Here is a 13,205-nt window from a genome sequence, read left to right on the forward strand (position 1 = left end):
GTATTACCCTGATGTCAAAAACAGACAAAAACGCCAAAGAGGAAGAGGGAGAGAAAAATACAGAACAATACCCCACATGAATATAGATGGAACAATCCTTAACACCATATTAAGCCAATAGAATTTAGCAACATACGAGAATAAGAATAGAACATGCCTAATGGGGTTTATGCCAGGGATGCAAGGCTGATTCAATATTTGAAGGGTAATCAATGTAATCTACTATACTAGCAGAAAAGAAAATTCACATAATCATAACAATCAATGCAAAAAATAACCTGATAAGATTCAAAGCTCATTCTTTTTTTTTTAAAAGATTTTATTTATTCATTTGGCATAGAGAGACAGAGCATAAACAGGGGGAGCAGCAGAGAGAGAGAGAGAGAAGAGAGAGAAGCAGGCTTTCTGCTGAGCAAGGAGCCCGATGTGGGGGGGGGGGGGGGGCTCAATCCCAGGATCCAGGGATCATGACCTGAGCTGAAGACAGAGGCTTAGCCAACTGAGCCACTCAAGGTACCCCTCAAAGCTCATTCTTGATAAAAAACTCTCAGAAAAATAGAAATAAAGGAGAACTTTCTCAACTTGAAAAAGAGCATCTACAAAAAACCTACAGCTAACAGCATACTAATGCTTGAAGATTGAATGCTTTCTCCTTAAGATCAGGAATAAGGCAAAGATGGCTACTCATACCACTCTAGAACTGGAAGTTCTAACCAGTTGAAAAGGCCAAGAAAGAAAATAAAAAGTATACAGATCAGAAGGGAAATAATAAAATTGCTCCTATTTGCAGATGACATGATTTTGTACATAGAAAATCCCTAAGACTCTACAAAATAAAAATCTCTTAGAATTAATAAGTGAGTTCAGCAAGGACACAATTCAGTTGCATTTCTACATACTACCAATGAACATGCGAACACCAAAATTAAAAACATATAACATTTACTATATATATATATTTTAAAGATTTTATTTATTTATTCATGAGAGACACAGGGAAAGAGGCAGAGACATAGTCAGTGGGAGGAGAAGCAGGCTCCTCACAGGGAGCCTGATATGGGACTCAATCCCAGCAGTCTGGGATCATGCCCTGAGCTGAAGGCAGATGCCCAACCACTGAGCCACCCAGGTGTCCCTTATCTTTTTAAAGAGATTTTTTTTATTTATTTAAGAGAAAGAGAGAAAGTGTGCACATGTGCACGCACATGCACACACAGGGAAGGGGCAAAAGGAAAGGAAGAGAGAGTCCCAAGCAGAATTCTGCACTGAGCATGGAGCCTGACTCAGGGCTTAATCCCATGACTCTGAGCCACAACCAAGAGTCCAACACTCAACTGACTGTGTCAAGGCGCCCCTACAATATATTTTTTTAAAGGAAATATTTAAGTGTCAATCTAACAAAACATGTACACGATTTGTATGGCTGAAAACTACAAAAGACTCATGAAAGAAATCAAAGAAAATCTAAAAATAAGTGGAGAGGTGTAATGTGTTCATGGATTGGAAGACAACATAGAAAAGATGTCAATTTGCCCCAAATTGATATACAATGCATATATATTGAAATTCCTATTAAAATCTCTCCCAGGGGGCATCTGAGTGGCTCAGTCTGTTAAGCAGCTGACTCTTGGTTTCAGCTCAGGTCATGATCTCAGGGTCCTGGGATCAAACCCCATGTTGGGCTCCAAGCTCTGCACTCAGCAAGGAATCTGCTTCAGGATTCTCTCTCTCTCTCTCTCTGCACCTTCCCTGTGCTCACGTGCTCTGTCTATCTCTCTCAAATAAACAAATCTTTTTTTTTTAAGATTTTATTTATTTATTCATGAGACACACACACAGAGAGGGGCAGAGACACAGGCAGAGAGAGAGGCAGGCTCCACGCAGGGAGCCCGACATGGAACTTGATACCAGGACCCCAGGATCACACCCTGGGCTGAAGGCAAGCGCTCAACTGCTCAGCCACCCAGGCATCCCTAAACAAACAAATCTTTATTATTATTATTTTTAACAAACAAATCTTTAAAAAAAATCCCACCAAGATTTTTTGTAGATAAAGATGACTTTATTCTAAAGACTTATTAATTTTTTGAAAGGGCGGGGGAGAGGGAGAGAATCTCAAGCCAACACCCCATTGAGTGCAGAACCCACTTGGAGCTCAATCTCATGACCTTGAAAATCATGACCTGAGCTGAATCCAAGAGTTGGATGCTTAACTGACTGAGCCACCCAGGTGCCCCCAGACAAGATTATTCTAAATTTCATAAGGAAAGGCAAAGGAACAAGAATAGCTAAAACAATTTTGAAAAAAGAAGAATATGGGAGGAATCAGTTTACATTGTTTCAAGACATAGAGTAATCAAAACTGAATGGTCTTAGCAAGGGATAGACACATAGATCAATGGAACAGAATAGGGAACCAAATATACACCCCCATAAATACATCCAACTGATTTTTGCCAAAGCTGCAAAAGCAATTCAAGGAAGAAAATACAGCCTTTTAGCAAATGGTGCCAGGGCAAGTGGACATCCATGGAGTGTAGGAAGGAGAAAAGAAGGGCTTCAACCTACGTCTCACACCTTATATGAGATCAAGCTTCCTTTCCAACTAGGGCCCAGCAGAATGGCTCCCACAAAGAAGGGTGGCGAGAAGAAGGGCTGTTCTGCCATCAATGAGGTAGTGACCAGAGAATACACCATCAACATTCACAAATGTATCCATGGAGTAGGTTTCAAGAAGCACTCAAAGAGATCTGGAAATTAGCCATGAAGGGGATGGGAACTCCAGACGTGTGCATTGACACCAGGCTCAACAAAGCTGTCTGGGCCAAAGGAATAAGGAACGTTCCATACCGTACCTGTGTGCAGTTGTCCAGAAAACGTAAGGAGGAAGATTCACCAGGCAAGCTCTATACGCTGTTACCTACGTACCTGTCACCACTTTCAAAAATCTACAGACTGTTAATGTGGATGAGAACTAATCACTGATTGTCAAATAAAGGTATAAAACTAAAAAAAGAAAAAGAAAGAAAGAAAGAAGAAAGAAAGAAAGAGAAAGAAAGAAAGAAAGAAAGAAAGAAAGAAAGAAAGAAAGAAAATTAACTCAAAATGGGATCACAAACTGAATTGTAAAATGTAAAGCTTTGAAAAAAAGGAAAAACACAGAGAGGAAAACCTTTGATATCTAGAGATAATCACAAGGAGTTCTTGGATTTAACATGACTCATAAAAGGAAAAATTGATGATTGAACTTAGTCAAAATTAAAACACTTTGAGAGATCCTTTGCAAAAAATGAAGACAGGCCACAAAGAGAAAATATTTGCAAACCCACATATGGCAAAGGACCCATATTTAGACTAGATTAGAAACTCTCAAAACTTGGGGCACCTGGGTGGTTGACAGGGCACTTGAGCACCTGCCTTCAGCTTAGGCTCCTAGGAAAGAGACCCCAGTCGAGTCCCCTGCTCAGGAAGTCTGCTTCTCCTTCTCCCTCTGCCTCTTCCCCTGCTCATGCTCTGTCTCTGTTTCTCTCAAATAAATAAAATCTTAAAAAGAACGAAAAAAAGAGAGATACTCTCAACATTAAAAAAACATACTCAACATGAAAAAAACAACAAGTAATCCAATTAGAAAATGGGCAAAAAGAATGGAAAGATATTTACCAAAGATGTAGAGATGGCAAAAGAAAACATATGAAAAGGTATTCAACATCATTAGCAATTGGGGAGATGCAAATTAAAACCACAGTTAGATATCACCAGACACTTATCAGAATGGCTAAAATAAAAAACATAGTGACAACAAATGCTAGCAAGGATTGCAGAAAATTCCAGCTCCCTCCATACACTATTACTGGTAATGTAAAATTATATAGCCACTTTGAAAATAGTTTGGCAGTTCAGGGGCGCCTGGGTGGCTCAGATAAGTATCTGCCTTCTGCTCAGGTCATGATCCCAGGGTCCTGGGGTGGAGCTTCACATAAGGCTCCCTGCTCAATGGAGAGTCTATTTTTTCCTCTCTCTCTGCCTACCACCTTCCTCCCCTGCTCATGCTCTCTCTACCTCTCTCAAAAAAAAAAAAAAAAAAAATCTGGGATCCCTGGGTGGCTCAGCAGTTGGGCGCCTCCCTTCAGCCCAGGGTGTGATCCTGGAGTCCTGGGATCGAGTCTCACATCGGGCTTCCTGCATGGAGCCTGATGCTCTCTCTCCTATGTCTTTGCCTCTCTCTCTCTGTCTCTCATGAGTAAATAAATAAAATTAAAAAAATAAAATAAAATCTTGAAAAAAATAATTTGGCATTAAAAAAAAAGAACAAAAAACTAACAATGTAACTATTGCACTCCTGGGTATTTATTCTAGAGATTTGAAAACTTAGATTCACACAAAAACATGTACACAATGCTTGTAGGAGTTTTGTTTGTAATAGCCAAAAGCTGTAAGCAGCCCAGATTCTGCAACAGACAGATGGGATAACAAACTGTGATGCATCTAAATTCTGAATACCACCCAGCAAGTAACAGCAACAAAGGACTGATACACAGGACAACCTGGAGGACCTTACAGAGTCATGATGAGTGGAAACACCAATCCCAAGAGATTACACATACTGTATGAGTCCAGTTAGACCCCATTCTAAAAATGACAGAATCACAGAAATGGAGAGGGGATTAGTGTTCGCCAGTGATGAAGGGGGAAGGGATGGTTGACAGAAGTGAGGGTGGCTATAAAGTGAGCCACAAGAGGAATCCTTGTGGTGATGGGAACCTTCCGTACCTTGACTGCCTCAATGTCAATATGACGGCTGTGCTATTATACTGTCACTTCCCATGGTATTACTAATGGGAAAACTGGGTAAGCATGCATGAAATCTCTCTATATTGTTTTTTAAAAAACGAGGTAGCTAAGTAGGTAATATTGATTTAGACACTTCATTTATATTCCAAGAGGCTCCCAGAGTTCCTCCTGTGGTGTCAGACACAGAGAAGGTGCTCAGTAGATGTTTGTTGAATGAATAAATGAAGAAGGATTTCAGTTCCTTACCCCCATTTTATAATCACTGCCTACCAAAGATGGTTGTAGCTAGTCCTCAAATATCAGCAACTAACTGGCACAGGTGGCATTGGAACTCTGGGCCCCTGGCTTCACAGTCCAAATGCTCTCTTGATCCCATCTTTTATACCCTCTCTTTCCAAGGAAGAGCTAACATCTCTTCAACCACCATAGATCTCCTTTATGTCGAGACACATATTTTCGTTGTCGTTTGCTAGCACATGGATTTTTCTTATTACTGCCAACTCCCTAAACAAGTATGTGCACCACAGACTTTCATTGTCATTCAAGCTAGCTTTAACCCTCCACATTCTAGAACGCATCCTTACCCTGCTCTCTTTCTCTTCACTAATACTAATCTCCTAAAAATTCCAGCTGGCCTCTTCTCTGCGTTATCTCAGGTTTCAGCCTCTCGTATGTCTCTGTAGCATGGGAACCCTGTTGACAATCCACTTTGAGCTAGAAGTTCTACCTCTGGAAATCAAGGGATTTTGTTCCCCCAACTTAACATCTAACTTCTCTCTTCTGTGTTGATCCTGGGCTTTAAGATTCCCTAGTGTTCTTCCATGTTCTGCCCAAGAACAGCATTTGCAGTGTTCTTCCACCCAGTTCAATGAGTCTCCACAATCACAGTTAAGTTCTCTACAGAGAACTTGGATATCAGGTCCAAGGCTCCTTGCTTCCCCAAACCTCCTGACCCTATAACATGATACAGCCTATGGAAAGCCCATTCCTGCCCTCTCTGCAAAAGGAGCTAGAGAAAGAGCCTGAACTGGGGACTTACTGAACAGATTATTCCAAGACACATTGGTCTTTTCCTCAGACTCCATCGGTTGGAAAGCGAGTACCCTGTGATGGTCAAGGTTTTTTAGCAATTCTTCACAGTAAAATGGAATCCCACAGCTTCCCTCCACCAGGTATCTGCAGTGGAAACAAGGAGACCTCTTTATACCAAACAACCATTTTTTAGGAAGCAAAAATAATTGACTCATTTAATTATTTGAAAGTAACTGTATCTGAAACTAATATTATTCTCTATTTGTTTCCATTCGTTTTCCTTTTGTAGGGTCACTTTTTAATTTTCCTTTCATTTTTATCATTTATTTATTTTAAATATTTTATTTATTTATTCATGAGAGACAGAGAGAGGCAGAGACCCAGGCAGAGAGAGAAGCAGGCTCCCTGCGGGGGGCCTGATGCAGGACTCTATCCCAGGACCCCCCGGGGGATCACGACCTGAACTGAAGGCAGATGCTCAACCACTGAGCCACCCAGGTGTCCCTCTTTCATTTTTAAAAATTAAATAAAACATTTACATTTTTTTCAAAGCCAACACTAGACACTCAGGTACATCAGCAGTCTTGACTCCCTTGCTCTCCTTATAAATAACCACATCAGTCAGTTTCTGGTTTATCTTTCAATGTTTCTTTTAAAAAATGTAAACAGAAACACACAGACTTATTTCACTCCTTTTTCCTTAAAAGGCAGGATGTTATACATGCTGCACACTTGGCTACACCTTGTTTTTTCACCCAAGAATGTATCCTGCTCATCCCCCCATATCAGCAGATCTTTCTCATTCTTTGTAATGCCATATAGTGCTTCATTGTGTGCATCCACCCTATTTTATCCTACCATCTTCTTAGAGATGGACATCTGGATTGTTTTCAGTCTTTTGCTAGTACAAATAATGTCTCGACAAACCTCTGTCCATATGTCACTTTATACTTTTGTTTAATATATCTTTGAGATAGATTCCTAGAATTGGGGTTACTAGATCAAAAGGTAAATGCTTATATATATATATAACATATATATATATATAGTATATATATATACATAGTATAAGTATACATATATAAGTATATATATATACACACACACACACTAAATATATACATACAAATATAGAGAGGAAGACAGAGGCAGAGCAAGAGACAAAGGAAAAGAGCATGCCAAATTCATGCCTGGAGTTATTTTAAATGAGACTGTGCAAGACATCCTTCTTCTAGAAGCAAGGCAAATCCATTAGGAAGAATGGATGTAGATACTAAGGTGGCTTGTTTTTTTGTTTGTTTGTTTTAGATTTATTTATTTGTTCATGAGAGACACAGAAAGAGACAGAGACATAGGCAAAAGGAGAAGCAGGCTCCCTATGGGGAGCCCAACACAGAATTCGATCCCAGGACCCTGGGATCACAACCCGAGCCAAAGGCAGACACTCAACCACTGGAGCCACCCAGGTGCCCCACCAAGGTGGGTTGTAAACAGCCAGCTAAAGAAGGGGCCCTGCCCATGCTGTGAAGGCCACCCCTGTCTGGACCCCAGTAGGGGAGTCATTGAGAAGCTCAGAAAGCAGTAGTTCAAGAGCCAGCCTTCCACGCCTGCCATAGACAGAACACCAATTCCAGCCTACATTAAGGCCAGCTGAGTGAGACCTTGCCTATTTGCAGGCTGTGTCTTTAAAGCTTACCAGTTTGCCTGTATGGACGCCCTCTGTCACTGTTGATTAAATTGAGCACGCCCATAGCCAGCATAATGAGAGGGAAGCAAAACTCACATCTCTGAGCAAAGTTTGAGAAAGTGTAACAGGAGCACAAACAAGGAAAAGGTAAGCAGGGTCCCTCATGACAACCATGATAAAAGGCTCTTTTGAAAGGTAGGACCAGTGAAAATATGGAAATAGGCATATTCCATATTCTTTCAGATAGATCTTAAGAAACATGATGAAGTCTGGATCTGGAGAATGGACATAGATGTGAATACCTCAGGAGAGAAACAGGATACTCACGTGTCCAGTTCCTTTGTGATGCCCCTGACATTGAGGTCCAGGCAGACCTTGTTGCGAATATCCTTTGGCTGCACGGCTCCAAGAGTGATGTAAGTGGTGTTCCTGTTCTTCATGATGGCACTGGCAGCTTCACAGGGTATGTCAATGAAGGGAGACAGGGACATGATGATGAAGATAGGAACAGTCCGGATAAGCTTCTCCATAAAGGCCCAGGAAGCTGGATCAACAAACTGGCCCTCATCGATGATAAAAATAATCTTTTCCTCTTTCACTGTCTACACAAGGTAGAGAAAAAGGAAAATGCTGTAGGACCTTGGGTTTTTATTCATGGGTATAGGTAAGTGTGTGTATGCACTCAGTTTTGTGGCGCTCAATTCAAATATTAAAATCTTTCCGAGGGCAGCCCCGGTGGCGCAGCGGTTTAGCGCCACCTGCAGACCAGAGTGTGATCCTGGAGACCCGGAATCGAGTCCCCATGTTGGGCTCCCTGCATGGAGCCTGCTTCTCCCTCTGCCTGTGTCTCTGCCTCTCTCTCTCTGTGTGTCTCTCATGAATAAATAAATAAAATCTTAAAAAAATAAAATCTTTCCGATACATTTGTATTAATTTAGATTCCATTAACTTGTAATTTGTGGCCATTTGGACAGAGCTGGCTGGAATGGATTCTTAGTCAAATCCTTGTGTAAAGATAATGCAAATGTGGGGGATCAATGGGGTTACAGCCAAGTAAAAGCACCCACTGCATAAAAATGACTGATATGAAAAAAAAAAAAAAATGACTGATATGTTTACCACAAGTCATTTTAATCTCTCGACAAATGAAGATCTCCTGGCTTTATCTAATTGACATTTATTCAACCAACATGTATGTATTCAACACATACTAACTGAGCATCTACTGGGCAAGGTGCTAATACACAGTGCGGAAGGAAACTGACCTAGTTTATGTTGTTCTAGCACCAACTACGGTATATGTTACGCTTGAAAATGGATCACGTGTCCCTTTCCTTGTATAGGTTCCCTTTCCCCTACTAGTCTGAATTATTTATTCGCTCATCAAGTATTTATTAAGCAGCCATCAGGGTTGGGTTTTGTTCTAGGTGCTGGGGATACAGTATTAAACAAAATAGGGGCTTACATTTTATTTTTTTATTTTTCATTTTAAAAATATTTTATTTATTTATTCATGAGAGACAGAGAGAGAGGCAGAGACAGGCAGAGGGAGAAGCAGGCTCCTCACAAGGGAACCCAACGTGGGACTTAATCCCCCAACCTGGGATCACGCCCTGAGCCGAAGGCAGACACTCGACCACTGAGCCACCCAGGTGTCCCAAGAGCATACATTTTAGGGTCAGCCCCTTGCAGAGCGGGCCCTGCATCCCACTGTGTGAGGTGTCTACATGGAGAGGACCTTCTCTGCTCTTACTGCTTCACACTGCTCTTCACCTCTTCTGGCTCCCTCTGGGGAGATGCTCGATTAGCCCATTCTTCCCTTCATTTTTTTATAAATGAAAGCAGCAAAGCTACTTTAAAATTTAAAATTTCACAAGACAATCATTATAAAGTATTATAATCTGTTTTATTACATATACATAATAAGTCTGACCTTACAAACCAATTCTGTGACCAGAGATTTAGCTCTTCAATGATCTGAGGACATTTTAATAGGGAAGGTAACATTACATTTATTTTGTTTTTGACTGATACCTTTATTTTCTTACTTTAAAAAAAGATTTTATTTATTTATTTGAGAGACTGAAAGCACAAGTGGGTGGAGCAGCAAAGGGAGAAGCAGACTCTTTGCTGAGCAGGGAGCCTCAGGCCTGAGGCTCAATCGCAGGACTCTGGAATCATGACCTGAGCTGAAGGCAGATGCCCAACTGACTGAGCCACCTGGGCACCCCTGACTGATACCTTTAAAAACATAGGGCAGATCAAATGTGAGTTTTCACTATATGACGGCTCTGTCAAGCAGGAGCTAGAAAAGCATGAATTCCATAGTCCATCCTAGGTCCTGGTTTTTTCATATTTAAAATGAGAAGATTGAACTGGATTCTCTTTAATGTGACTAAAAGCCAACATTTACACTGCACTTACTATGTTCCAAGCACTGTGATGCTCTTTACATAAATTAACTCATTTATTTCTCATAAGATTCACAGGAAGTGGTCCTATTGAATCTGTTTACTGAGAAAATTTCAGTTAAGAAACTTGCTAAGGGGGATCCCTGGGTGGCGCAGCGGTTTGGCGCCTGCCTTTGGCCCAGGGCGCGATCCTGGAGACCCGGGATCGAATCCCACGTCGGGCTCCCGGTGCATGGAGCCTGCTTCTCCCTCTGCCTGTGTCTCTGCCTCTCTCTATCTCTCTGTGACTATCATAAATAAATAAAAAAAAAAAAAAGAAAGAAACTTGCTAAGGTTGCAAAGATAGTAAATGAGCCGAAGATTACTGTCATCACACTTAGCTAAAGCATAGCTTTTGTGGTGGTTTACAAACTAGATTGCACATCAGGACCAACCGAGGAGTTTTAAAACAAAAGCCAACAACTGAACAAATTCCTAAGCCCAATCTAAGCCCCTTTGAATCTTTAGGGGGTAAAACTCATAAATTCATGTTTATTAGTTTTTCGGGTTTTCTTCATTTTCTATAGAGGGTTTTTTTATTTGAGTATAGTTAACATACAGTTTTATATTAGAAGTGGGGAAGGAGGAATTTGTATCAGAAACTTAAGACAATGCCACAAACTTGTATTGATCATTTATAATGTGCCAGATGCTGTCCTGCTCAACAGTAATACAAAAAATGAATCAGGCTCCTTGTCCTTAAGAAACTCACAGCCTCCTGAAGGAGAGAGACATACATATAAGGAACAAATTGTCATAGTGTATGGTAAATATAACAAGAAAGATGTTCAAAGTGCTACAGAATCAGGGTTGAAGAACTAGCATGCCTGGTGCTTTGGGGACTTTTCACCAAAGAAGTGATATTTAAGGATGAATAGCATTTCTCCAGGTTAAAAACAACAACAACAACAACAACTACTTTTGGCTTCTATGTCATTAGCCTTGGGAATTATTTGCATGTATATAGTATGGGTCGGTGCGATCTGCCTATGCTCGGGCAGTTATATGGAGGATGAACTGGAGTGGAGAGGTATGAGGCATAAGATTAGTTGGAAGCTATGGAAATGGAATAGAGAGAAGTACAGCAAGGAACAGAGGATGGAGACATTGCAGAGACCACCCATGGGAGAAATGGTAGGAGCTGACAGCTCAGTAGATGTGGTAGCAGCGGCAACCGATGAGGAAGTGGGAGCAGAAGCAACTTTAAATGAAGCTTGAATGAATTTACTATTAATGGAATCAAGGATCAGAATGAGGAAGAAGGGCCCTTTGTGGTAGGAAAAATAAAATTCAGTGTTAGACACTGCACTGGATGCGAGATACTACATCCACGTGTTATATATGGAAGGTTCTTGGAAATATGGTTCTGGTGCTCATGGGAGAGGCGAGGACTGGAATATAAATTCGGTGATTGTCAACATAGAGTGGATTGTCATGAGATGACTCAGAGAGAGATCTAAGATGGGGAGAGTGCTTTTTTTTTAAGATTTATTTATTTATTTATCCATGAGAGACAGAGAGAGAGAGAGAGAGAGAGAGAGAGAGAGAGAGGCAGAGACACAGGCAGAGGGAGAAGCAGGCTCCACATAGGGAGCCTGGCATGGGACTCAATCCTGGGTCTCCAGGATCACACCCTGGGCTGAAGGTGGCGCTAAACCGCTGAGCCACCGGGGCTGCCCCAGGGAGAGTGTTTCTGAGCAAGAGGCACTGTTCTATGTTCTACACAACCCTGTGAGCCAGGTACTACTGTTTCTCTGTTTTATAGATGATGAATCAAAAGCAGAAAAAAGTTAAGTCATTTGCTCAAGATTACCCAGGCAGGAAGTGATAGGCCTAAGGGTTCAAATGTTGGTAGTCTGACTCCAGAGCCTACATATATAACCATTTAGATATATACTGTGTCTCATGCAGAGAGAGAAGGAAAGAGGGTTGGTTTTAAGGAGAGGCCAAACCTCCAGGAGTGATGTTCCAGGGACTCTGTTCAAGCATAGCTAAATTCTGAACACTCCTGACTTGAGGTCTGGAAGGAAGGAAGGAGGAGGAGATGCGAGATGTGTTAGGATAAAGCTTTCATACACTTCCAAGCTTCTAGCCAATGGCCTTTGAACCCCTCAGCCACCTCCCGTTAGCCTCCTCCATTGATTGACCCACAAGATGCTCTTACTTGCTCCAAAATCTTCATAAACAATGCTTCCAATTGCTTTTGCTTTCTCAAGGTGGTCATCTTGGAAACCTCTCGTGAAATAGGGAACTGTATAAAGAATTATGAGAAGATTGAGTCTGGGGGGATAGCAAAGGGAGCTATTAGCTGTGTGACTTTGGGCAAATCACTTTGCCATTCTGTGCCTTCCAATCCTCATATGTCAATGTCCCTTCCAGCTGTGCTACCCTAGATCACTGAGACTAATAGATACAGGAAGTAACAGGGCATACTCTGTCTTTGCCCTGGCAGTCACCTGAGGGAGCAGAAGGACTCTGCGTGTAGCCCCAGTTAGTAGAGTATACCTCTGATGGAAAGGTGAGGAAAAAAATGAATCAGCAGGTGGCCGTTTGGATTTTCTTGAGTATGGTATTTTTAGATACCTCCAATGTCTCAGGAGGGTGGATGTTCATTCAAGGAGGATTGGGAATCACTTTCTTATCACCCACATGAGAAAAGGAAAAACTAATAAAATGGCAAAGGGATGCTAAGTCATCCGACCTGAGACAGGAGCTGCTGCAAGTACCCTGCACTCTTTCTTGCAGAGGTACAATCTAGCTATTTACCTGGACATGGAAGATGTCATTTAGGAGACAGTAGAACTTCTCATCCAACAGAGACTTGACTTTATGTTGAAGGTTGGTCTGTCGTTCTTTATAATGTTTACAAGTATCCAGACCTAGTACATTGGCCATGAGTATCTGGATGGTATAAAAGTTTTGATGGAAGCTGATCTTAGTCAATGCGATAGCAATAGTCCTGTTTATAAAAAAGACAAGAAGCAGAAAAAGGTTCTTAAGTATATTTTTGGAAAATAATAAACGCTGAAGGAGAGCCCTGACTCTTCATATTCAGTTGTTACAACAGCAATTTCCCAAACTATCTGGAAGCTGTTCATTACCCTGGCTTCAGATACACTCCTTCATTCCACTGTGTCCCTGAGCCCTCCTAAATGACCCTAGCCATGTCCTCTTCTGCAGCTCCACCTGCACCACTTTGCTGCAAGCCCTCAGACTCTCACCTACACCACTGGGAAACATGCTAC

At 41.4% G+C, this 13,205-nt stretch overlaps 1 protein-coding gene across 1 annotated transcript in view; it reads right to left on the bottom strand.

Moving 5' to 3' along the window:
- ADCY10 (adenylate cyclase 10) overlaps positions 1 to 13,205 on the bottom strand; it is an 83,105-nt gene that overhangs the window by 35,277 nt on the left and 34,623 nt on the right. The window contains exons 15-18 of the mRNA XM_072732946.1: positions 12,727 to 12,919; positions 12,125 to 12,211; positions 7,838 to 8,112; positions 5,831 to 5,967 (exon numbers count right to left, since the gene is read on the bottom strand). Of these exons, the coding sequence (XP_072589047.1) occupies positions 5,831 to 5,967; positions 7,838 to 8,112; positions 12,125 to 12,211; positions 12,727 to 12,919 (692 nt within the window). The remainder of the gene's footprint in view (positions 1 to 5,830; positions 5,968 to 7,837; positions 8,113 to 12,124; positions 12,212 to 12,726; positions 12,920 to 13,205) is intronic.

The sequence above is a fragment of the Vulpes vulpes genome, chromosome 13 (genome assembly GCF_048418805.1).
Source record: "Vulpes vulpes isolate BD-2025 chromosome 13, VulVul3, whole genome shotgun sequence".
NCBI classification, from domain to species: domain Eukaryota; kingdom Metazoa; phylum Chordata; class Mammalia; order Carnivora; family Canidae; genus Vulpes; species Vulpes vulpes.